General features: G+C 47.4%; 1 protein-coding gene and 1 long non-coding RNA gene across 10 annotated transcripts in view; one reads left to right on the top strand and one right to left on the bottom strand.

Moving 5' to 3' along the window:
* The window catches only part of LOC139827498 (uncharacterized), a 31,856-nt gene extending 30,772 nt beyond the window's left edge, over positions 1-1,084 (bottom strand). For 3 of the 8 annotated variants that reach the window (XR_011738111.1, XR_011738115.1, XR_011738118.1), the window contains exon 1: positions 572-1,082. This is a non-coding gene — a long non-coding RNA (uncharacterized lncRNA). Of the gene's footprint in view, positions 1-571 lie in introns of all 8 variants that reach the window. The other 5 variants (XR_011738113.1, XR_011738114.1, XR_011738116.1 and 2 more) reach the window with 3 other exon arrangements.
* Positions 1,085-1,776: 692 nt separating this feature from the next.
* Positions 1,777-25,689, top strand: part of MEIS1 (Meis homeobox 1) — a 109,522-nt gene continuing 85,609 nt past the window's right edge. Inside the window, exons 1-6 of one of the 2 annotated variants that reach the window (XM_065833643.2) lie at positions 1,777-2,671; positions 4,317-4,543; positions 6,112-6,253; positions 6,751-6,801; positions 7,646-7,696; positions 9,082-9,228. In XM_065833643.2, the coding sequence (XP_065689715.1) occupies positions 2,660-2,671; positions 4,317-4,543; positions 6,112-6,253; positions 6,751-6,801; positions 7,646-7,696; positions 9,082-9,228 (630 nt within the window). In that variant the 5' untranslated portion in view covers positions 1,777-2,659. The remainder of the gene's footprint in view (positions 2,672-4,316; positions 4,544-6,111; positions 6,254-6,750; positions 6,802-7,645; positions 7,697-9,081; positions 9,229-25,689) is intronic. The other variant, XM_071805715.1, reaches the window with a different exon arrangement.

Here is a 25,689-nt window from a genome sequence, read left to right as displayed (position 1 = left end):
GCCCATCCGCCTGGGTAGGAGTTTATCGAAATAGCGCGGAACTGTCCGGTTACTTTTCCCCTTTTAATAGATGATTAATTGCTGCCCGGATTAGACTGGCCTCTTTTTTTTTATGGCCGGTATATTGCAAGCGGAGAGGCGCGCAGCGCAATTTCTCGCAGCAAGCCCTAAGAGTAATAACTGTTTGCTAATTGTAAAATTCTTATCCAGAATGAGGTTTAGACAAACAATTTGTACGACTGTAATTACATTGTAAAAGTGTTTTAGGCTGGGTTGTGCTGAATTAATCTTATAAAGGCCTGGTGGAGACACTTAAAAGGGGTTTTTTAAGGGTTTTTTTTTTTCTTAATTTTGTAGGAGGGGAAGGAAAAGGGATGAGGAGAGGAGGAGATTGCATCTCTGGGAGCTAAGCTGCAGCCTCCCCCTGCAAGAGACCTGTGAGATGGGGAATCGTTACCGAGCGCCGTTCCCCGGGTAAATAAATAGAGATCAACCCCACGCCCGTGTCTCAGCTCCCACCAGGGACGCGTGGGGTGGGTGTGGGGGGGTAGTGTATTAAAATGGCTCTTACCTGAACGGTCTTTATTTCCCTCGCCGGGATAAAAGGCCGGTCCTAGGGGAAAAGGGTTGGAGGGGGGATAGAAACGGGTTTCCCTGAAGTTTGAGACGTGGCGGCGGGGGCTGAGCCACTGCCCGTCACCCTCGGCAGTGGAGCAGCTTCCCCCGGACACGGGGGTTTTACCGGAGTATCCCCCCCCCGCCACTCTCCCCCCGCCCCAAGCAGCTCACTCGGGGACCGCTGCACCGGGCTGTGTGATGGAGCCGGGGCAGCTCTCCCCGCCAGCGCCCGCTCGGAGCTCCGCGCAGCCCGGCCCGCAGGTACAAGGGACACGGAGCGCTCTTCGTTCCCCGACCGGTGGGGCCCGCGGGGAAAGGATGGCTGTGCTTTTGGACGGGGGCACCGGCAGCGCCGAGGGGGTGGCCGCTCCCCGCGCAACGCAACGTAGCCGCGGAGCTCGGCGCGGGGGGGTCGAAAGGAGCGCGCCGGGCGGCCAGGGGCAGCGGGGCCGGTACCGCGGGTCGCCCCGGCGCTCCCCCCACCCCCGGCGTCGCGCCGGTCCGAGCCCCGCTTCCCGCTCGGACCAATGGGGGCGCGGCGCGGGGCGGCGCGGCGCTGATTGGTCGACGGCGGCGCGGCAGCGGCGGCCGGGGGCCGGGTGAGCTCACTCGGCCGGCGGCCGCGGGGGGAGCCGCCGTGGTTGCGGGGGGGGGGAGGCGGGCGGCGGCGCGGCCCCGGGGCGCTGCGCGGGCGCGGAGCGGGGCGGCGACGCTGCCAGACAAAGGGGATGGTCGCGCCCCCACACCCACCCGTGAGGTGGGGCGGGTGAACACACCGTCCGGAGTGGAGGGTGCAGAAGGCAGGGCCGGGAGGGGGCGTTCTATCCAACCGCCCTCTCCCTGCGGGGACGGGAGCGCGGGCGGCTGCGCGGGGGCGGGCGGCGGCGCCCCCCCCTGCGCCGGTGTCGGAGTTGCTGCCGCCCAGCGCATTGTGTAAGACGCGACCTGTTATGGCCACCACTACTTCCGGGTTCCCGCAGTCTGCTCCAGCCCGGCGCTGCGCTGCGCTCGCCGCGGCGGTGGCGGCGGCGGCGGACGCCCGGCAGCGCGCGGCCCGCGGCGGCAGCGCCGCGCCCCCCCCCCCCGCTTCCTCCTCCTCCTCTTCCTCCTCCTCCTCCTCCCCGCTGCCCTTCCTCCCCGCGCCCGCCCCGCACGGCGCGGCGCTCCGCCCGGCACCCGCGTCCGCGCCCGGCCCGCCTCCGGCTCCGCCAGCCTCGCCCGGCGGCCGCGCAGGGGCAGAGCGAGCCGGCGCCGGCGAGGAATTAGGAGCGATCCGAGGAGGAGCGAAAAAACCCCCCATCATCATCATCATCATCATAATAACCATAATAAAGGGAGAGCCGGCGCGTTAGCGAGCCTTTTTAATTTTTAATTTTTCCCTCTCCTCTTCCTCCTTCTCCTCCTCCCTCATTTTTTTTTTTAATTTTTCTCTTTTTTTCCTTTTTCTTTTTTTTTTTTTTTATTTTTTTGGGAGGGGGGTGAGCGCGCTCGAAAATTAACATTTGAGGTGTCCTGCGCGGTGGGAGCGCACGCAGCGGATCATCATCAGTCATTCACCACCTTGACAACCTCGCCTGTGATTGACAGCCGGAGTGGCAAAAAGCCATGAGACTTGGTAGTTGGGTTTGAGGGGCACTTTAAAAAAAAAAAAAAAAAAGAAAAAGAAAAAAAAAACTGATTTGGGGAAAGGATATTTGCTTTCGCCCCGCTGCTGTCTTGGAAACCAGAGGGGGAGAGTAAGAGAGAGACAGGGAGAGAGGAAAGAAAGAAAAAAAGAAGGAAGGAAGGAGGGAGAGTTGAATTTTTTTTCCTTTTATTTTTTTTTTTTTGCCTCCTTTTTTTAATGCTGAGTTACCGTATCGCTTCGCTGAGATCCAGCAAGCCGAAGATTTTACTCGATTGCTTTCATTGCTGGCGACGCTAAGGGATTTTTGCATTTTTTGGGGGGGTAAGGGGGGGGGAACTTCGCGTTTCTTTCTTTTCACACTGGCCTTAAAGAGGATATATTAGAAGTTGAAGTAGAAAGGGAGCAAGCAGGCCGATGGCGCAAAGGGTACGTATTAAAAAAAAAAAATGGATTTCAAATGTGAAATGATATTGAAACGTGGCTTACAGAGACGCTGCAAAAAAGTTTCTTTCTTTTTTTTTTTCTTTTCCTTTTTTTTCTTCCCCCTTCTCTATGGAGCAGGGGCACAAAGCGGTGTCCTGGAGCGGGAGGGTTTGTCAGTTGTACTTGCAGGCTTAAATCTGTATATATTGATATTTTCTTGATTCTTTTACTCCCCATCCCGGATCTCTCACAGAAAAGGCAAGCTTTCTATACATTAATGACATGCAGGCATGTAAGTGAATATGTCCGAGCCGCTGTATTTGTTGGTTTTGTAGCTCTAGTCCTACCAATGTCTTTTTAAAAGTCACCAGTGCTTGAAATATTTGAATGTGTGCATGTCTCTGAGCGTTTTGCTGTGTTAGTGATGATATACCGCCTCACTTTTCGGAAGATAACTTCTAGCTGGGAGTAAGCACAACTTTTTTTTCTTCTCCTTTCCCTCCCCCCCTTTTTTAATATTCAGTCACAAAAGGTGCAGTGCAATATGGGGGGGGAGGGAAGAAAAAGGCTCATTTTTAAAATAAAGCCCGTTTAATTTGAATTAGAGGTTAGCAGTATGCACTGCCATGTGTATTGTTGTTTCTATTTTGGATGCGATATCCTTTTTTTCTTCCAACTACCTCCTAAATTGAAGTTCTGTGGAAAGGAAATAAAATATCTGTCGGAGTCGGGCGAGCAGGAATTTGGGGAAGGGGAAGAGCCCTGGAAATAAGTTTTCTTGCCTAATTTGCCTGCCGCCCCTCCGAGTGCTGGTTGGGAAAGAAAGTTCCTCTGCTGACAACTTGCCTTTTACTCTTTCGCTCCAAGCAAGTGTCAGGGATCTTTAAAAGTGTTTATTCACACCTTCGCTTTTAATAGATGAGAAGTGGCCGTTTCCCCCGCTGCCTGGGAACAGCGTTAGCTTTTGCTCCTTAATCTTTAACAAAGAAAACCTTTTTTTTTTTTTTTTTTTTTTTCCAAAAGGCATTCCCAAAATCCCGAGAGCCCGGGCAAACGTTTCCAGCCTTTCGGCTTTAAAAGTGCGTTTGCGTGCAATTGCTGGAAACCCCAAAAATCGCGCTATTTTTTTTTTTTCGCTGCTGAACTTTTTGCATCCTCGCTGGGTTAGTTACCTGACTTCTTATCAGCGGGAAAACTTTAGCGGAGAGAGACTTGGGCTTCGTGAACCGCTTCTATTCACAGGAAGGTTTGGGGAGGTTTGGGATTAAGATTTTTTTTTTCTTTTTTTTTTTCCCTTTATATTTTTGTGTGTGTGGTGTTGTTTTTTTAATTGTTGTTATTACTTCTCCGCCCCGGACTCGGAGGATTTCGAGTCGTGCGCGCAGCCGGGGCCGGAGCAACCCCAACAACCCCAACCCTGCTGCTCCCCGACCCGGGGCCGGCGGCTGCTCAGCGGCCGCACGGAGCGAGGGGTGTGGGGGGGATAGAACCGGCTGCGCGGAGCCCGGCGGGGAAAGCGGCTTCTCCCCGGGGGCGGGCGGGCGGCGGGGGGGACACACGGGAGCGGGGTTGCTGCTGGGGACGCCGCTCCCTCCCTCCTCACCCTCCAGCCCCCCCGACGCCTCTCTGCTTTCTCTCTGTCCCGCAGTACGACGAGCTGCCCCACTACGGCGGCATGGAGGGGGTGGGCATCCCCACCACCATGTACGGGGACCCCCACGGCGCCCGCCCTATGCAGCCCGTCCACCACCTCAACCACGGGCCGCCGCTCCACTCGCACCAGTACCCCCACGCCGCCCACGCCAACGCCATGGCCCCCGCCATGGGCGCCTCCGTCAACGACGCCCTCAAGAGAGATAAAGATGCCATCTACGGGTAGGTTGCCGCGTAAAAGGCTCCGCGCCCGCTCAACCTTCGCGGGATGGAGCGCGGAAGGTGATGTGGGCGTGCGGGTGTTTCGGGCCGGGCTGCCCCTTGTGCGAGATGGGGAAGAAGGGTTGGGGAGCGCTGCGCGGAAAAGGTCGTGTTCTTAATTTTTTACTGTCGTTATTATTTTTAAAAGAGGGGAGAGAGGGTTGGGGTCCACCTGGCGCTGCGGGGGCTCTGGAAAATGGGAGCCGGAGCTTGCTGGAGGGGCGGCAGGCATCACCGTGGGGAGAAGGAGGAGGAAGAGGAGGAAAAATAAATATTCCCAGGGCGCAACCTGCGCCGGCTGGTAAATCTCTGCACGGACTTTGGGAGCAGGGAAGAGTTGGAGCGCTTCGCTCAACTTTCTGCCTTGTTTGTCTCTCCTTGCGCTATGAAGGAGAAGACTCAAGAGCTGCCTCTCGCAACTCTCTTCCTTTTTATTTTTCTTTTTAATTATAATTTTTTAAAAACTTTTTATCCGACAGCACTGAATGCTTCTCAATGAAGCAACTTGCAAAGCAGTTTCTAGGCCGTTGCGATGGGAGCTGATGGGATATGTTTGGCGGCAGATGCTTATAAAATGAATCTGCCCGTCTTGAGTTTGAAGGGAAGTTCAAGAGCCTTTTAAAATCGCTTCCCAAACAGTGAGAAAGGAGAGGAAAAAAGAAAATCACGTTTCTTTATCGGTTTCTCAGAAATCTGTAGAGTTGGTTAAAACTCAGCAGTGGACGGTACCCTCCCCCCCCTTTAAAAAAAAAAAAAGTATGAAAATTTAACTCCCTGTTATAAATATACATATTATGTGTGTGTGCCCACGCTTATTTATTTATTTAAATTATTAAACGGCCGAGGGAGCCAGATGCACACGCAGCCTTTCTCCCAGGGAGGCTTTTAAAGCCGGGAGAGCCCAAAAGCACCTGGTTCCCCCCGCGGGTCGGGGCTGCGGAGCTCCGGGGGGCCGGAGGGGCAGCCCGGCTGGGCAGCGCCGGCCGCTGGGTCGGCTTGTTTGGGGAGCCGGTGGGTTTGGGGGCTTCTTATTTTTTAATTTGGATGGGGATTGTTCCTTTTTTGTATGTGTGTGTGTTTTGTTGTTGTGTTGTTTTTTGTTTTTTTTTTTTTCCTTCGCAAGTCCTCCAGCAGAAAATGGGAATTAAAAGCACGAAAGGCACCGTCCAGAGATTTTAATTTTTTATCATTATTGTTTTTTTTTTTTTTTCCTCAAGACAAGGAAAGTTAATTCAAAATGGCTGCTGGAACCGGCTTGGGTTTTATTCTTAGCCTGTCCTAAGGTTGTTATTAACAATATCTGGCGCCCAGATCACGCCGCAAGGCCGGGGCGATGCGGGGCTGCCGGCGGCGGGAAGGGGCCGGGAGGCGGCGGGGGAGCCGGAGCCCGGCGCGGTGGGTGCCCCGCTCCCCACGCATGCTGCTGCGGGACTAACGACTGTTGTGTTTGGGGTTTTGTTTCGTTACATATATATATATTATTTCCCCCCTCCCCCCTGTGTGTGTGTGACTATTGTATTTTCTTTCAGACACCCCCTGTTCCCTCTTTTAGCACTGATTTTTGAGAAATGTGAACTAGCTACATGCACACCCAGGGAGCCCGGGGTAGCGGGAGGCGATGTTTGCTCCTCTGAGTCTTTCAATGAAGACATAGCAGTGTTCGCCAAACAGGTCAGCAAAACCGGGTTGAAACAGTAAAAGAAAAAGAAAGGAAAAAAAAATCGTAACGAGAAAAACAAGTCTCTGTTGAGATAAAGATGCGCGTTTCCCCCTCCCCCCTCTCTTACTGCAAGAGAAAAAAAAAGAACCCAAAACACTCAACCAAAACAAAATAATCGGGAAATCTCGGCGTTTATCAGCCCCTAAAAAGAAAGGAATGGATCGGAGCGGTCTGTGCCCGGCCGGGAGTTTCGCTGCGCGGCCCCGGGAGCCGGGCCGGGCTCTGCCCGGGGAGCTCCGTAGGTATTTTTCTGTGTATTTGATTCACTTGTTCAAGTGTTTGGCTGATGTACTAAACCCAGCAGTCAGGGCTTTGCACGAAAGGTTACATAATGGACCCGACAGTGTAATGAAGCAAGAAATAATAACGTCTGCTTTTTCTGCTTCCATATTTCAAATCTTTTTTATTATTATTTTTCCCCCCCTTTCCTCCCCTTTCTTATATTTAGATCCGAGCAGAGAAACCCCTCTTTTCCTCTAATCCTGAACTGGATAACTTGGTAAGAGTTAACAACACTTATTCCTCTCCCCACCCCCACCCCACGACCCTCCCTTCCCTTCCCATTTATTTTATTTTTTTTAAAAAAACCCCTTCTATATCTTCCGGAGAAGTGGTTTGGTGGTGCTAAATTGAAAATTTCTCATACGGATTTTTATTTTTTTTAATTATTATTATGATGGTGATTTTTATAATTCCAAGTAAATATGGTGCAGTAATTGCATGGAAGTAAAACAATCCCATAAGGATGTACATAAAGAAAGCCCCATCCAAAGGAGAGCTTGCGGGCTCGGTGGCGAGCGAGCTTGCCCAAGAGGAGCGTGGATTTATCCACGCTGTAGTAGCCTCTCCATGCACCCTTTAAGCAGCTCGATGGGAAACACAGAGGATCGCTGTGGCTGGAGACGCACCGTTCGCTAACTCACCGAAAATGAGGTCTTTTCTTTCTTCTCCTTTTTTAATCCTTTTTAAATTTTTTCCTCAAGGATAAACAAATATTTTGCCTTCCCTCTAGGAGTCTTGCTCCTGCTTTCGCAAAGCGAGCAGCCAGTAATGGTGTTTAGAGGTTGGGTTTTTTTAAAGAAATGTTTATGATCCGTATAATTTAGTTGCTTCGTTGCAAGAGGGTTTTTTTTTGGGGGGGGGTGGTTAACTCTAGATCGCTTCTCGTTAAACAGCGCACAAAGCCACTGCTATTAAGTTTTAGTGTTATTGCCATAAATCAAAACAACTTCTTATTTACTACTAGAGAAAAGTCAAGCTACAAAGTGCGGCAGGGGCGGCTGTGGGAAATATCCTCAAATCCAGGAATCAGATAAATACTCATGTTGTTTGTATCTTTGCAGATGATTCAAGCCATACAAGTATTAAGGTTTCATCTGTTGGAATTAGAGAAGGTAATTTTTGTCTCTCTCTCTCTCTCTTTCTTCTTCCTCCGTTTCAGTACTGCTGAAGTTCAGGCTTCTGGTAAATTTGCATAAATGTCTTTCTTTCTGGTAATTAGTGTCAAGACCAATCTTGGCGTCCATTTCTCTTCGCAGTTTAATTACAATTTCAGCCTTTAAAACCGGGCTCTCAAACGCACAGGCCTTGTGTTCATTGTAATACTTTGCTGGCTTTGTATAAATACTTGCAGTTCTGTGGTGCCGCAGATGAGACCTGAAATGGGTGATTCAGCCAAGCCTCAGAAATTGTGATTTTTATTAAAAATATATATTTTATTTTTTCATGGTGGTGGTGGGGAAGAGACCCTGGTTGCAGTTAGTTAGGATGGGGAATGTATTTTTTTTTTAAGAGCCATCTGCAGGTCAGGCTCAGGGCACGGATTGTCCTGTAACATTTTGCAGAGACAAAGCAGAGTTGATAGTTGTGTCTGTCTCTTGTTCCTGGGAATATTGTACACCTCTGAGCAGAAGAAAGAGATTGCAGCCTAAATGCAGGGTTGTTTTTTTGCTGGCTATTTTAGAAATCTTAGGAGGGAGAATGCTAATTTCTAAGAAGGTGGTGTCATCTGAGCTCACGTTAAATTGGAAGTGTGCTCTGGTTTCCTGAGGATTTTTTACGTGTCATTGATAGCTGGCCTAGAAGAGAATTCCCTTTCTCCTAAAAATAAACATTTTGAGAGGTTTTTAAATAGTTGAAAAGTTTCTCGGGAGCCTCAGCCACTTTATCTAACCATAACTGGCAGGTTGTTCTTGCTCTACCCAAAATGTGTTAAAATCTGCCCATTAATAGTGGCGGCTCAGGTACAAGTCTATCAGGGCAACTGGGGATTTCAGGACACAGATGCCTAGAATGTATTTCAGCCTAGTTCATTGGGATTTTTTTTGTTGTTTAAATCCTTTTTTCTGTCCTCATACCCCTTTGGAAAGGGTTTATGATGAAATAACTGGATGAAATTAAATAGTTTACCTTAAATGTCACCCATGCAGGTCACCTCTCTAATGGCCACAGCTCCGGGAGCAGATGAATTTAACACGGGTGTTGAATATGTTGTAGCCTGTGAATCATCTTGTCACTGTCAATTTTCTGGGATATCTCTATTTTGCGAGAAAAGAAAGTTATTCCTAATTCTGGATGCGTCTAGAGGTCTCGGGGGAATAATTGCAGTGTGTTTCCCCTATTTAGGACTTTTGATGTCACAGAGGTGAAGGGGGAGACTGGTTGCACTTGTCAATTTTACTTACATATTCCTGATTATATTTTCTTCCTTTTTCCTCCTTTTTTTTTTTTCTTTTCCACCTCCCCCCCCCCTTTTTTTTTAACTTCTGTCATAATGTAGGTACACGAATTATGTGACAATTTCTGCCACCGGTATATTAGCTGTTTGAAAGGAAAAATGCCTATCGATTTGGTCATAGACGATAGAGAGGGCGGATCAAAATCGGACAGTGAAGACATAACAAGATCAGCAAATCTAACAGATCAGGTATGATCTCGCCAATGCCGCACACGCTGAAATTTGTATGCAGATCGCTTGCTGGGTCACTACGCCTCCTTTTATTATTTGCATATGATTAAGTCCCTTTTAGATAAATTTCCATCGAAATGAAAATTTTTGAATAATGTGGCTATTATTGCTTCATTAAGGCTTGCTCCCGGATTCGACCTGGCGAGATGAGCTTGTAAAAGCATCGCCTGCAAACTCGACCTGTTCCTTGTCGCTTTTAATTTTTGTCTTTATTTTATTTACCCTTTACAATAATAGAAGTGGTATCCATGAATCGCTGGCTTCTTGGTGGCTTAGGGAAGGAAGGGCTGGAGCCGTTTACCAAAATAATAATAAAATCCGAGATAGGTGGTCCGGGTAAGACAGAGAGAGTTTGAAATCTAGCAAATACTGGCTATTTTCTTCCCGTCTCTACGGTTCATTAGTCCGTCTTGTCAGTTTTCCTTGGCCGAACGCTTTTAGACTTCAGTGAACATTGCTTTGTGCACGCCTGCCTGCTGCAAACGCGCCCATTTTATTTTACTTAATAGAAAAAAAAAGGAGGGGGGGCTAGAAAATAAAGCTGGACCCAGGTTTTAAATTATTTTCCTTGATCTTGCAAGTTTTCAACCCCCTTCTTTAAAAAATAAACAAACAACTAGATCCAAACCTCAAAACCAAGCCAGCAAAAGCCCTTGGCTTTGACGGTGTCCAGGTTTTGCCTGGGTTGGTTCAAGCCGTCCATGCTGGCTGTAGCCGATGTGGGAAATAGGGATGGCTTGGGAAAGCTGGATGGATGGTTTGGGAAAAGCCGCCTTTCCCTTCTCCTGCTTCTGTCCCCTGCGCTGGGCTGAGACTGGGATTCTTGCCTTTTAATGGGAGCGTTTGGGGCTAATTCAGGAGGTGCTCAGAGCTAAGTTAAGCTCCTAGATGATGGAAGTGGCCGAGATTTGGCTTTTTTTTTTTTTCGAGTTGTGTAAAAGGGCGGGTTTTCTTTCTCTCAAACGAGGGGTAGCAGTGCTTTGGCTGTGAGAGAGGGGACCCTAAACAAAAAAAATCCCGACTAAAAAGCTCAAGTTGTTTCTTTATGATCAGCTTCGTAAATACAGTCTTAGGAGTAATCAGCTCCCGACTCTGGAGGTTTCCTTTTGTTCAAGCAAGGCGCAGTCAAGCAGACAGGAGTTTCCTCAGCCGCTTTGCCATTATCACCAGCACTGTCAGCCAGGAGTTATTTTATAGATTACCGACATCAAGGTGCGTTGCATTGCAGCGTGGGCAGTGTCTTAAATATTTTCTCCCATGTGCCAAAGGCTATCTGGCCGCTGATCGTGCCGTGGCAGGGGGAGGCAGGCTTGAAGGAAGGCATGAACTTTTTTAAACGGGGGTTTATGTGCCCATATGTGGTTTGCCTTTATTTATTTTTTTTCCCCTAATTTTGCCGCGAAGGGGAAAAGCTTCGCGGGGCGGGCGGAGGGCGGTGCGGCAGGGAGGTGCCCGGCGAGGCGGGCCGGGGAAGATGCTCCCGGGGCCGGGGAAGATGCTCCCGCCCGGCGCGGTGCTTTAAAGCGAGGGGAGCCCTACAGCGAGGGTCGAGCTGAGGGAAGCTCGGCTCGCTGCTGTTGAATAAAAATTGTAATCCAACAAGTCTAACTAGAAAATGGGTTTCTAAAAGCTCTGGAGTGCTGGGTACATAAAGCTATTTGAGCAAATTACAAGAATCGCTCAGGGGCACGAATGAAATCAACACTTTAATTGCCTCCAAAATGAAGATTTATACCCCATTTTCCCAACGAATCATTATTTTATTAAAGTGAAAGCTAAAGAAATGAAGCTTTAGTTTTGGGGTTGTCGGGAGAGGGGGGTGTCGTGTGGTGTCCGTATCCCCCACCCCCTTTTCGCCAGGAGCGCGGACGTTGCGCGCCGGGCGCCGGCCCCTCTCCCAGTGCGCGGGGCGGCCGCGCAGCGCCGCGGGGCTCAGCCCCGGCACCTCCGGCTTGCGCGGCCGCTGCGCCAGCCGCGGGGCCGAGCGGCCTCCCCGGGGAGCCCGAGCTCTTCGCCGGGCAGGGGGACGCGCAGCCCCGCCGCTGCCACCACTCCGCATCCGCGGAGCTGCGCGGCGAGAGGGGCTTTGCTTTCCCCGTCGAAGGAAAAATGCGCTTTTCCCCCCGCTTCCTCTGGCCGACGAGGCGGCGGATAAAACCCGCGGAGGGCGGGCGGGCGGCACAAGGGGGACCGCGGAGGTTGCGCCCGGGGAGGAAATGGGTTTTACCGAGGGGATGCGCGGCCACCCTGCGCCCCCGGTAAACTCCGGTACCAAGTCCGGCCCCGGCGGGGCCGGCAGTATCTGGGCCTTAATGGTTAAATAATAAGGTGTTGAGTGGTTGTCGCTGGGGCGGCTAATTAGGATGTCCCTGCGCGGTGCGCGTCTATGGCAGCGCGGGTGCGCATGGCCGGGCGGCGGGAGAGAGGGGCTGGATCCCGGGTGCGGGTCCGGGCTGCCCCTCCGCCCGGCCCCGGTTGTGCTTTTGAGAGTAGTAAAAGAGTAAGTATGTAAAAAGCTTTTATTACGGATTTAATTACATTTTCTTATATTGTGGCAGTAAAGGTTACAGTTAACAGGGTGGGTGTTTTTTCATTTATTGGTTTCCCCTTATTTATCCTTTCCTTATAGGCCCCTCAATGCCAGTGCCTTTAAGTCCCCCCCGGTTAATGGAAAGCAATGACACTAATGCTAGATTTTGCAAAGTAAAGCCCCATAACACTAACCATTGTTCAGTGATTTAACTAGCTCAGTGGCAATAGGTCACTAAAATAGCATCCTTCTCCCACGGGCGTGACCCCGCTGCCTGCCGGGGGGGACCTGCAGAGTTCTTGTTTACCATTATGGCCCCAGAAAGTACAAGGCAGGAGTTTGGGGTTTTTGTTGGGGATAATTGAACTCGAGATCAACCAGGCCCCGGAACTTTCAAAAAACCCTAAGCTGAAGGATTGCACCCATCCTCAAAAGTTTCAAAATAAACCTTTTTTAATCATTAGCTTTTCAAACATTTACGTGTTTAAATTTTCAAATGTTTGTCGGAGCCCGGAAAGATTTAAAACACAGCTGTGGCGTGTTGTGACTGGGAAAACTCCCTCCAATTAGATAAAAAAAGCCCCTAAGACTGTAATCAGTTAGCAAAAATTCAGTTTCTTAGGTAATTCTAAAGTATTACTGTGAGGCTGTTTTCTTGAAGCCACATCACCTTGGCACTCAGGTGCTCTGGTCCAAACCGTAATATTCCCCTGCAAGATTGTCTCTACAGAAAGTAATTGAAGAAAAACACTGTATGAAGTACCCACCGCATTCAAATGAAGTGCATTAGCAGCATAAGATAGATTTTATAGGGACAAGCCAATATTTTCTTATGGAAAATAAACTTGTTGAGCAAATCCACACTGGTGTTACTTGACAAAAATTATCATTTAATAATGCACAAGCTAATTATGTGTGCAGAATCTTTTAAAGGCAAATCGGCAAAGAGCCGAATTCCTATAGGGACTAGGAGGGAAATGATCAAAAAATGAACATGAAATAAGACTTCCTGTAAGAAGGTCCATAATTCAACATTATTTGACTCCACTGTCAGGGAAATTGTTGGAGGATAGTAAACTGATACTAGAGTCTCAGTCATTTTTGTTACAGTCTTAAATGTTTGCAACTGTGGCGTTTTAGCTGGCCCTTCTTGGATGATAGTATATCATATATATATATATAAGAAAGCAACACTTCTATTTATGTTACAGTAGATTTTTTTTTCAATGTGTGCAGTTGCAGAGTTTAAACAAAATGTGGGTAGACAGCATTTTTTTAAATGGAAAAATTACTTCAAATATGTTCTTTACAAAGAAATAATCATAAACTAGAATGCAATATGTAGCGTATCTGAAAGTGGATGGGTTGTTGAAGACATTGACCAGTTATGACTAGACTAACTCTCCTAGATTTTTCAAATATATTAGCTATACCTTGCAGCCAATACAAAAATAATTCACAGGTATTTTCCAACCATGTATGGTTTTAAGTGGGGGGAGCTAAGAATATTGCTACCTTCAGTACATATACTCCCATATTAGAAGGACAAGCATCAATATAATAGATGTGGTGCAGAGGGTGCAAGGTACAATTAATAATAAAAGTGTTACATCTGAGGAGGACCAATAAAATAAAGTTTAAAAGACTCTAAGTTTAATTTCCTTGCTTTGACTTTATGCCACCTTGAGCCAGTGAATCCTTTTTTCAGGGTAATTTTTTTTGCTGTGGTATTTAGGAGCTGCTACCATGCCTAAGTTTGGCGGACTATTTAATGTAATGATAAATCATGTTAATTTATGTTCTGGACCTGTTACCATCCAAAATGCTGTAGTTGAAATTGTATTAGCAAAGTAAGATTTTCATTTCTCTCTGTTTCTTTAAGTAAGTAAATATATTATTAAGTAGACGTGAGATCTGTTTTCTTTAATTTATTATTTCATTTCAATTCAAGAATATTTTGTTATTTTTGTGTTCTAAATCATTCAAAAGCCCAAATGTGTCCATCCTAACTACTGGGTACAGTATTTGCTGCCTTCCTTAAGTTACATGCTCGGCCTAACTTCTCAGTGAAGTTTTTCAGACCAAAGTTATCTTTGTTGCCAAAGATAGTTTTAATTTCCTAATTTTTTGCATCCTTTTCAATGTCAAACCTGACAGAGCTGAGTTTAAACCCCAAGTAACACTGGAACTCATCCTGAACACTTGCAAGCATATCCCAAGGCATCCCATAAGTGGGAGCTCGCGGCGTCTTTGCAGTGCGGATTGTTATTTGGGGGCAACTTGGAGGTTTGCAAGGAAGTTGTGAAAAAATGAGTTTTACCTTAAATTTAGGCTTTATGGCTGAGGGTTTGAGTCCTCCCTGGCTGCTCATCCGGAGGCAGCAATAACAGTAATGGGCTCTGCACGCAGAAGGGTTACTGCAGCCCGGAGTGGGCAATGTTAGCACTTAAAAATCAGATTATATCGTGCTCGATCAAAACGAGTGAGTATAGGTTGTGCTGATAAATACTGCTTTAAAAAGCAGTGAAAATCCAGCACAGCTTCTTCAAATTAGCGAGTCTCTGTGTTGTTTTTGTTTTGCGTTTCTGTGTTTGAGGTTTTTTTGGTCACACGAGCGTGCAGTTAGGAGATACCTTGTGTAATCTAAACAAATTTAAGAAAATAAAGAGGGCTGTGTGGGAGAAAGAGAGAGCGGGGTGCACTGCAGTGTCACCTCGTGTCCTTGGTGTGCTACCTCCCTCTCCTGATGCTCAGTTGCTCAGAGCAGGCTTTGACTCACACGGCAAATTTGGAAATTAGTAGTTTTATATATACATATATATATATATTTCTTTTTTTATTCCTGCAGTCACAGCAATATTTGGAGAGGGTAAGTCTAACAGAGTGAATATTTTGTGTTTTGCGTGTTTGAGTGTATTTCTGTCCCTGATTAACGGCCCCGTATCTAACCCACCGCTGATATTCTGTAACATGACTTACAGGCAGCTCTCCGGCTGTTGGTTCAGCTTTTCTTTGGCATGTGCTTAGTGTGGTTGCCTTTTCCCTTTTATTACCTTCGAAAGGAGAAAAAAATAATTAAAAGAGATGTAACCCAGCCTCGGAGCATAGGTAAGAGCAGAATCCGTGTAGGCTGGTGTCTTTGGGACACGTTTTTGTTAATTTGGGTGAGATCCCTGGGACGCTTCAGCCCCTTTGTGGCAGTGGGGGGGGTCTTGTCTCTGTTAGCTGGCACAAGGGATCCCCATTGCCTTTGCAGGATCAACACCTTGAGTTGCCTCGCTGCTTGTTGCCATCGCGGCTTCGTTTATTTATTTTTGGGTCTATTTGTTGGAGGGGTGAAGAATGACGTGGAGGTTTCGGGCTTACGTGGGTTGTTGTGCACACAAAGGCGATAGCGCAGGCGGTGAGTAGTTTCTGAGGGTTATTGGATTTTTGAAAAGGAAGGTTTGAGATTCATCGGTAGACATTTGGGCAAATGTTGAAAATGTAAGTGTTGGTGAGGTGAATTTAAAAAAACCTGAGTTTGTCTTGAAGGCAAGGGGCCTGTTTGCTATTTATATATATATATATATTTAAAAGTTACAATAGAGACACTACCATTTCCTTGCTAACTTTCTGGGCCTGGGGAAGGCAGGATGGAAAGAAATGGATTTGCACCCAAATTCGTCTGTTCTTACTTTTGCTGGCGGCGCAACAGGCTGCCGAAAGTCATGGTGGCTTCTTGTTCTCCAAGTGGCTTCTTGTTTAGCAAGTATCTTCAAGTCCAGGCCAGGCGCCCCATTGAAGAAATGTTTTTTCCCCCGTTGGAGGTTATACGTTAGTCATCCATGAGTTTTGGGGATCAATAAAGAGATAACTGTGAAAAGCGATGGCCCGTAACGCGCGGGGAGCGAGATGGGTTGATCTAATGGTCCCCGACTGGCCTCAAAACTCGATGAATCTCTGAGTTTGTCCACACAAGGACACTCAGGAGAGGTAAGACAAATTGATTGGGTGTAAAATTAAAGTGCATTAGTTAAAGTGCATTGCACTATTGTGTGGATGCTCTCATTCAGAAGTAAAGTGGCCTTAGTTCACTTTAGCCTAATCCCCTTTGGAGTAGGCCACTTTTCTTTTGAATGAGAACATCCACATTAACTTTTAGTTAATTCGTCTTTCCCCAGCATCCTCCCGGCCTCACGCCTGCCGCTCTGGAGAGGTTCGACCGGCCGGGCGCGGGCTTCCCGCAAGCTTTAGGTGAGCTTTTCATTAGGGATTTTTGTCTCTGTAGCCGCATTTAAGCGCCAGTGTTTGTCATGGCCCCGGCCGGGGCTGCTCCTCTCCTTCTCCTCCCTCAGCTCAAGAGGGATATTTGGGTTTTAGTGCTGCCTGGGCAGAAAATTGGAAAGTTTCACAGCGATGTGGGGCTGGATTTGGACGAGACGGCACGGAGAATGGCGCGGCCAGGCTGTGAGGCGGTGGGGGAGCTGCCTGCACCCCTCCCAGGGGGGCTGCGGTTTGGGGGTCGCTTTTCCCAGGTGAACATGGCATTAGGCTCCCCCTGGTATCAGTCCTCCTCCCGGTAACTTGAGAATTTTATTTTGCGATGGTGGTTTGCTATCCTGACGTGCTCCCTGCACAGGTCATTTCTTCCGCGTCCACTGATAAGCCAGTTTTTAAAGACAGCGAGGAAATGTAGATTAACTCTTTTCAGTGGATATTTCCAACCATAAAACCAAGGACTGAAAATTAAGTTTTACTGATTAAGTTTTAAGTACTTTACCTAGTGAAAAAAAAAAATGGCAAGATAGTTTTGGAAGCTGGTTTATATTTTTGCTTGGAGTTCACTGAGCTCGAGTTTTTGTCAGAAGTATTTTTGGATGTCTTCTAAAGCTTATAAGTAACCTATTTATTTACTTTTTACTGGCTAAGCCGTGTGTGCAAATGCTGCGCCATGTCATACTCCTGCCGTTGCCGTTCCATTCATAATAAAATTTACAAGGCTTCTTGCATTAGTAAGCAATTTGCTATTGGAGCCTTTCCTAGAAATACAGAATTCTATTTCACCAAAGTATTGTCTTTCCTCTTCAATCGCGGCCGAGGTGAGCTATTTTCTCAAGGACTCTCCAGGCATCTACATGATATTCCCACTTGTGCAGATGATCTCCAAAACTGCATTACTTACTCCTCCGTCCTGAAGGGCCATTGCAGTAAATTAAAATGCTCTTGTTAGCATCACCGGGCTTTGAATTTGGCCAGCTAATTTTATTTGCAGTTTGGCACGCTTTTTTTTTTGCCTTTTTTTTTTAATGTAAAGCAAATATGCATCTAGACACCTTTGCTAAAATAAACAGGCCAACAATAAGAGGGGTGGGTTGTAATTTGCTTAAAAGAACTGCCTGTTTTAGCTTCAGAAATACGGACCCAGAGTAAAGCAACAGCTGATGCCATCACAGGCAGTGTACTGTATTCAAACAGCTGTACAAAATGAAAAGCTGTGGTATTAATCCTGCCATTCACAGTTTATTTAAGTTTTTCAAGCTTCTCTCATATGGGCATGGCATCAATGGCTAATTATGCTTCCATTAGGGTTACTGGGCCCTTAATACAGAAAATTATTGTATTTAAAATTTGGAAAGCTGCATCAATGTAATCTTAGAGTCTTGCAGCTGGCACACGTTCAGGGAAGGCAAACTTTACCTTGTAATTTTCTTTTCATTCATTTGGTCTTTAGGTTTTGGTCTGGTTTTGTTGTTACTGAGAAGGTCAGATCATCGCTGGTGTTTTTAACACTGGCTTTAAATAGCTCCATTTAAGGCTGTGTAGCTCTCGGGAGGAGAGGGGAAGAGCGGATTAAAAACTCCGCGGCTTTGTCCGTCCTGTTTGCAGGGGTGCAGGGCGACAGTCGTCTGTGCAAATAGAAATGGTAGAAAAGAACATCTAAAGGCTGACACGCGAGGAGTTTTGTCCCATCGGCGTTGTACCCTGCCATCAGCCAGGGCAGGCTCTGTCAGCACAAGCTGTGGTTTACCCTTGGATGTGAAATTCTCCTGTCCCATTGTGTTGTGGTGGGCTGTGCAGAGATGTCCCTGGTCTCAGGTGGGCTATCACCTGCTTATTGATGCTTGGCAGCAACCCGAGGCCTGTGGTCTCGTGTGGACAGTGACTGCTTGCCGAGACTGGGCTTGATCTGGTGAGCCAAGTATTAGCCATGGCCAGCCCCTTGCTGGACACCCCATCGGGAGGACATGGATGCTGTAGGCTCAGTAGGTGGCACTTTGGTTTTAGGCTTGAGCCGGTGCACAGGACCCCTCTGCTCCTTGGGGGTGTAGGCACAGGAATGTGCCGTGCCACGGTGGCCTTGGCCCGAGCTCTTCCACTAGCCCTTGTACCATAGAGGTATCTTGCATGGGTAGAGTTGGCCAGATTTTTGGATAAGGGAAGTGTCTCTGTGGCTTGTAATTCAAGAAACTTCTCTTGCGTGCTGTCGTGCAGTGTTGCAGGGGAGGAGCTCTGCTATGTCCCGGCCGCGGCTGTGTTTCAGCGATGGGTACGGCCATGTCACCACAAGGTCGCTGGAAGTCACAACTTGGCTCTCTCCGCTTGTGTTCACTCAGGCTTTTTGGGCAGTGCCTGACATGAACAGGGGCTCTGCGGCTGGGTGACACCGCTGGGCGTCACTGCGGTGGGAGACTGACGGTCATGGGGAGAGAAGCCTTCCAAGCACACGGGTGAGTTGGTGGCAGGCAGCTTCCCCCGTGCTGCCCCCTGTTTGCAGGGATGCTCGGGAAGAGGTGCTGGTGTTTGCACGGATGCTCAGGACGAGAGGAAATGGCCTCAAGTTGTGCCTGGGAAGGTTCAGATTAGATACCAGGAAAATTTTAGTCACAGAAAGGGTTGTGAAGCACTGGAACAGGACGCCCAGGGAAGTGGTGGCATCACCATCCCTGGAGGGGTTCGAAAGACATGTAGATGAGTTTCTCAGGGACACGGTTTAGTGCTAGAGTTAGGTTATGGTTGGACTCGATGATCTTGAGGGTCTCTTCCAACCAAAATGATTCTGTGATTCTATGAGGAGGTGCTGGTGTTTGTACAGACGCTCGGGAAGAGGTGCATGGAGCAGGCTGCCCACACGCACTGGAGGCAGTGTGGCTGCCGTTGCTTGAGCCATTCCCTCCTTTGCCCCTCTCTGCTTGGTGGAGGATTTTGCAGCTGCGCTACCCCAGGAAGGTCTGGGCCCCCCTCCCTGTTGCACAAACCAGTTTTACTGATGTGGCTTTCACCTGCTAGCTGAGCATTGCTGTGCTTTTCCCATGTCTATGAGTGGTCTCAGTGCTTTGTGGCACAGCTTTGTAGCAGAAGTATGGTACGTACTACTGCATCTTGCTGCATTCATGTAACTGCTGTGAGTGATCTCTTTTTTATTATAATTTTTCCCTAAAGCCAGAGTGATGGTGTGCACATGACTCGTAGATGCGGGCAGGATCTATTTTGTTCTTAAATGCATGTGTGTGCATCAAGCTGGGGTTTGGTTTGCCAGGAGAAGTGTTTGAAGGGACAGGGATGGGGAACCCTCCTCTGCTGATGGTATGAGGGGACTTATGGATGCTCTTCCCAAGTCTATCACTGAGGTTTTGAGGTGAGACGATTAGTTGCTCATGAGCTAATATTTTCTACTTCTCTTTTATCATCAGGTAGGGTTGATACCTTAATTTATATGTCATATAGTAAGAGCAAGGTATAGGAGATGTATAAGAACAAGAAGTGGATATGTTAAAGTGATTTATTTCACTCAGTATATGATTTAAAGAAAATTGTGTAAAGAAAGCAAAGCATTTCTGTTCGTTGTCGCGGAGAAGCGCTATGCTGAACCAAAAGGCTGATGGTGAAAGTTGCTTTTAGTGGCTTTGTGCTTTGTTTTTGGCCCCTTCTGCTATCTTCTGTGCAATTACCACTTTTAAAATGTATTTAAAGGGGGCGGGGATAAACTTAAGCGCTGGATGGGGTGAGCAGCAATGCTGTCAGTAACTTCTGCAGAAGGAGCGGAGCTGTGGACTTGACTGGAAGTGTTTGTGGGGTGGTGGCACAGCTCCACCTGGGGCCATGCTGGGAGCCCTATGAGCCCCACTGGGTTCTCCAAAACCTGCCTGGGGGGCACAGCGAGGCTGCAGGGACCTCTCGGCCCAGCTTTTTCGGGTGACTCTGGCAGCCAGCCGTGCTTCTAAGCCATCCCTCAATGAGCGGGTAGAGACGTCGGGGAGCCACGGCCACCTCAGCCTGGTGAGCCACCCCTGGAGCTCACCCTCCTCCAGCTCCTGCGGCCCGGGCTTGTCTTGTCTTGTGGCCACCAACTCAGTGGCCTGTGGCTAGCAGAGCCAGGCCGCTTGGCCGTTTCTGCCTGCGCCGCAGATTTGGCTTGTTGTGAAATGGTAGAAAGTGGAGGAATTGATCTGCGGGAGGGTTTGGCCATGAGCGCTGGAAAATGTGAATCACGGGGATTCCAGTTTTAAGCCTTCTGGAGATAACGGGCAGCACATACCGGAGTGCGTGACTTGCAGAGAGCCTTAAAAAACAAGGCGGCGCCCTCAAGATTAAGCAAATGTTTTATAATCAGGAACATGTTTTATACCCAGCGCAGCCTTTGCAGGTATTGCATCCATTCGGACGGAAAGGTGTAGCTGGAGCGGAGCTAATTATACCACAATTTAATTTTGGTGTTGAACAGCACTGAGAGGCGAGCGGGCTCTTGAATCCTGCTAACAATACACCCTGATCAAAATACGCTGACTCCAAATGGCGTCTGTTGTCAGTTAGCTAAAAAGACCATTTGATAGTTGTGACATACGCTCGGCTTTTTTGCTTGTGATGGAGTTGAAATGAAGTTGGGCTGTTGCAGAGCGAGGGCTGTGCTTCTGCTTTCACTCCCCAAAAATCCCGAGTTGCGCCATTGGAAGTTGGAGCCTGTATTTAAGTGCATGTGACAAAATTTGCAGCAGGTGCCTCGATGAGTTAAATTTATCTTCCCGTAAGATACTAACCCTAAAAATCTGTAAGGACAGTGCTTAGAGATGTGGTTTTTTGCTGTAAGTAAACCCTCGCTGTTTGCCTGAGCACACATGTTCAGGGTGAAGTGCAGATCTCTCCAAAATGCTGACTCCTGCCGAACTCCTGGTAGTGGAGAGGGGTGAGGGAGGTTGAGGGCTCCCTCTCACCCCAAATCTTCCCAGCAGGTCAGGTGTGGGACCTCAACCAGCCACCTGACAGCCTGCACCATCTCATTCGGACCTGGACGTCTGGCAGATCCCCTTCTAAATGACTTTTAACACGTAAACGCAATAAAACTGACAGTAGACGCTCCTTTCCTGGCTAAGTGGCGAGGCGTTTTTCCTGTTTACACCTTCAGAAGAATCATTACATGAAATATTGAACAGGAAACTCTTATTTGTCTCTGAAGGCCTTTTTCCTGGTCTAGAAAGAGGTGGAAAATACTCCCGTCCTATTAAATTCAGTAGGAGCCAAGGAGGCCTAACACACCAGCCTTCAGGAGGTAGCAGTGTTGTCTGAGGCCAACTTTGTGTATTTCTGCATGGTATTAGACTTACAGAAATCTATGTGGAGCAGTGATTTTATCTACCCTGACTGTGAAGCTGTTTTTCCTTGTGTTGAGAAAGGGACAGGGATTAGTGCTATCTAGCGATATGGCTCTTATCAAAGGGAGGAGACAGGTTTACAATGCGAAGTTGCTCTAAATAGAAAGTACTAGTCAATGTTTGTTGTGTGGGAGACAAAAACTCCGCATCACCATCAGCTGGCTCGGTTAACCTGGCCTGGCAAGTGGTGTTTAATGTTGAGCTGAGATAAAAAAATGAGGAACGGAGTACGCTCAATCAAATGTAAGGCATGCTGTGATTGAGACCTGTGCTGCTCAGGCTTTGTGGGTGTCCATCACAGCTACCACGTGCAACAACCACCAGTGCAAGGAGAACCTGAGGTCTCAATCTCTAAAAGAGGTTTGTTATTGCTGGAGGTGTTTTTGAGTTGTTCTGGAGCCTGCTCTCAAAAAGTCCGGCTGCCCATGCTGTCCCCCACAGAGGGGCTTCGGAGCTGGTTCCCCAAGTGCAGCAGGTTTGATTTCAGCATGTGTGGAAGGTGGTGGGACTGTGCCTCTGGTGTGAACACGCACATCCCTGCACGCACACAAGTGTTTTTTTCGGAAGTCTTCCCCCTGCAGAACTGACAGGGCTTTGGTGCCTCCTGGAGAAGAGCAGCTGTGGTTTTTCTGCTTCGTTTTTATCTTTATGTCCCACCCAGACTGAAGGTCTCCATTTCTTTCTCCTTTATTTTTTTGTGGTTTATGCTTGCTGCTTCTAATTATTCTTTTTTGTTTGGAAAGCACTATCAGCCTGTCCTTTTGCACCCTTGTTTTCTTTTCCATTCAGCCTGTTTGGGGCTTTCAGGCCCCTGTCCTCTCCATACCTGCTTGTCTTCCAATGCTCTGAGGGTCTGGGGGGTATCAGAAAGCTCTGCTGTGTTAGAGATACCTGTGTGGGTACACAAACGGTGTTGCGCTGCACTAAGGTGTTAGCTCCTTCTCTGAACCTGGGCAGGTTCAGCAATGAATCGTGATAGCAAGGCTAATGGAGAGAGCTCACCTTGTTTGGTGGATGTTGGTTTGAACTTTGCGCTGTGTAATGTTGCTTGGGCCTTTTGTCCCTTCAGGTGAAATCCTGGCCTTGTGAAAATCAGTGGCTCAAGTCCTGTTTATTTCCAGTTTTCTAGCCTCTGTGGTATTTGCATTGATACCCGCTCTCATTTCCTTTTATCTGTTTGTCTCAGAAACAGTCCCGTGTTGCACGCATAAAGACAGCTTACGTCTTACTTTTCCTATGAGGCTGTGAAGAGTCAAAGAGTCTTATCCTCATTTGAAATAAGGGGAAACTAAAGATAGAAGGCTTGCCAACTTTTCTGAGGCTAGGAAGGAAATCCAGGTCAGAGCTAAGACTTCTACACAGAATTTCTTCTGCTTTTTAGTTTGACGGGCCCTGCCGCCTCTAACGCTGCAAAGGTTTCCATCTGTGCAAGAGTCGCCCTCGCTGTGCTGCTTAGTTGCAGGCGGAGTTATCGCCTGTCTGTCATTCCAACGACCTTATTCCTGTCGACTTGGGGCACCTCTTTTCCATCCGAACCTGCTGTTTTTGCCTTTTGTTGTTGTTCTGTTAAAAATCATTTGCCTCTGAATCAAGGTTGCATGAAGCAGATTATGGAAGAGTTATTGGCACTAAAAAGCATCTGTTCTGAAGCATTTTGAGGTTCCTGCGTGTATCATTTGTTCTGACCCCCTCGGTTTTGGCTGTATTGTGTGCGATGTCCCCGTTGGGCTTGGGCAGACTGGAAGGTGGGGTTGCTGGCTGGCAGCCTTGGTTAGCCCCACGAGACGTTTGGATGGCAAAGCCATGAGTGGGTCCTCTCCAAAAATCATGGTAGTCATGACTGTGAATTTCAGGGTCCCTGAAAGTCCACACGTGACAGAGATTGGAATAAACTCTGTGTGTGTAATGTAGGAAATACATGGCATTATATTTTTAACATTATCCGAGTATATTTTTAATCCTGCTTACCAATTTATGGTTTCCAAGGTTTTCTTCCCAATTAAGAGAGAATTCAAAAACTGTCTTTTATGCTGGATGAGGAACAGGCTACCTGAGGATTGTTACTAGGCATGCTCTCCAGAAGTGAAGCGGGATAAGGCTTTTGGACTGCAAAGACCATGTCTGTCTATCATGTAGCTCTAGCTTCAGTATTGGAACCGTAGATTATGCACTGAAGATATTGAACAGCTGTATTGAATGTTTTGCCCAAGTGAGGTTGAGGACATCGCCATAGCCAATGACCAATGATAAAATATGCAAAAAGTAAATCCTTGCGAAATAGATGGGTTTGTAGGAGGTGGATGTGATGACTTTATGAAGCAGCCCCCTCATCGCTTCGAGTTCTTGCCTGTAGTGAGCACAAGTATTTCTTAACATGGTGCATCCATACCCTCGAAAGGATCAGGGGAAAGTTTTTGGAAGGGAGGAGTTAAGAAAAATCGGAAGAACTTTTTGAACATAATGCATGACTTTTTTATTCCTAATGAATAAGTATTTAATTTAGGAAAAGAAAATAGGATAAAACTTCAGAAGGAAAACAATAAGCCCAAATTATGTTGACAAATTGCTGGCAGCAGCTCAGTTCCTCCAGGGCGAAGGGATGAATGATTATACCTGCAGCCAGTTCTCTCGTAGCCTGGAGGAGCGGAGGTTTGTCCAACAGCTGAAGGAATTAGCCGTTCCCCATCTCCAGTTGTTACACAAACACAAATGAGCCCACAAGAGGGCTGTGCTCACAAAACTTTTGAGAAGATATATATCAAAAGATGCTGAGTACAATTTTTATCACCTGTAATAGAAAGCGATTTCTTTTATTTATGTACTTATGGTCAAGCCTTTTGTTCCTTGGCCAGGACCTCCTTTTTTTTTGTTTTGTTTTATTTCCCTTTTACATGCTTGGTGATAAAAAAAAATCCATTTTATTCTATAATATAAGCAGAAGGCAGTGGTTTCCCGCGCTGCGTGTTGGTGTTAACTTGACTCAAAGCCCACCTGTTGTTGGATTGCAGTAATAAGCGTATGTAATGTTGTTTATATTGACTCTCCCATTCAGCCATTAATCAAATAAATTTGTCTGTAGCTTTTTTGTTTATTAAAGCTTGATGTTCACTGTGACACAAGTCAATAGCTGCTTTGGAGGCCTCATCAGATGTGGTCCTCGCTTTGATGGGGCCATCGGTGCTTGTACCTGCTGGGGCTTGTGCTTTTTAGCCCAGCTTATCCCCTAAGTGGATGAAGCACCTGGTAATGGTTATGGGATGCAACTGGTTCTTCTGAGGTTGTTTAAATGCACAAAACATTTTTGTTGCTTCCTTACCTTCTTTTCCCCCCTACTTGTATCAGCGTACTCAACACGCTTCAGAACCAAAACAAAAGTCAGGAAATGTATTTCAGATGCCACAGGACAAGATAAAACAGCCCTTGTAGATCTTTTGCCCTTAAAGTGGTGCAGCATTAAGGCACCTGAATCCTCTTTTATTTTAAATCAGCCATGCGACCATGGCTCGAATCAGTCACCAGCTGGACCATGGTTTTGCCACTAGAAACTATTGACCAATGAGAAAGGCAGTGGTGCAAAACCAGTTTAAATCATGGGAATTCATAGCCCAGTCTTGAAATCCTGAAATTATTTTTCTCGTGTGTTCTCGATTTTGCTGTTGTGTTCTTGATTTTGCAAAGATTTGGGCTGAAAGTTTCAGTTGGATGTTGGGGTAAGGGTGAGCTTGGAAGAGAAAGATAAAAGCTACTAAAAAAAGGATTATCAGCGACTCCCAGTCCATGCCGTGGTGTCCGTTCTCAGCTAAATGGTGACTAATGTATAAGCCCGAGTCATAATGGGCCATTATCCTTATTTATACACTATTGTCACGACCACGTGGCTGAGACCCTCCTCTGGAATGAGCAAGCCTATGTAATGGAGTGATTAATTTATATTACTTTGCACTTCTCTAAAGTCTCCCTTTGGAAGAACTCAACATGTTTTACAGTCGATAATTAATTTAATCCCCCAATAATATCCATGCTGTAGATAAGTGAAGTGCTCTTTTTACTTTTTTCCTCCTTTTTTTTTTTTTTTTGTTTTTGTTGGGTTATTTTTCTGTTATTGTTCCTTCAGTAGAAACTGAGGCACAGAGATCCCATTCCCATGGCTCATCCCAAGTTACTCAGCCCTAGGTGAGCTCGGGTCATGGGCTTTAACCTGGGAGCCAGGCAGCTTTCCCGAGGGACATTGCTCATGTACAGAAATGAGGAGCAAGTCCT

This window comes from Patagioenas fasciata, chromosome 3, assembly GCF_037038585.1.
Source record: "Patagioenas fasciata isolate bPatFas1 chromosome 3, bPatFas1.hap1, whole genome shotgun sequence".
Lineage (NCBI taxonomy): Eukaryota > Metazoa > Chordata > Aves > Columbiformes > Columbidae > Patagioenas > Patagioenas fasciata.
This window is presented reverse-complemented; position numbering and strand designations above follow the sequence as displayed.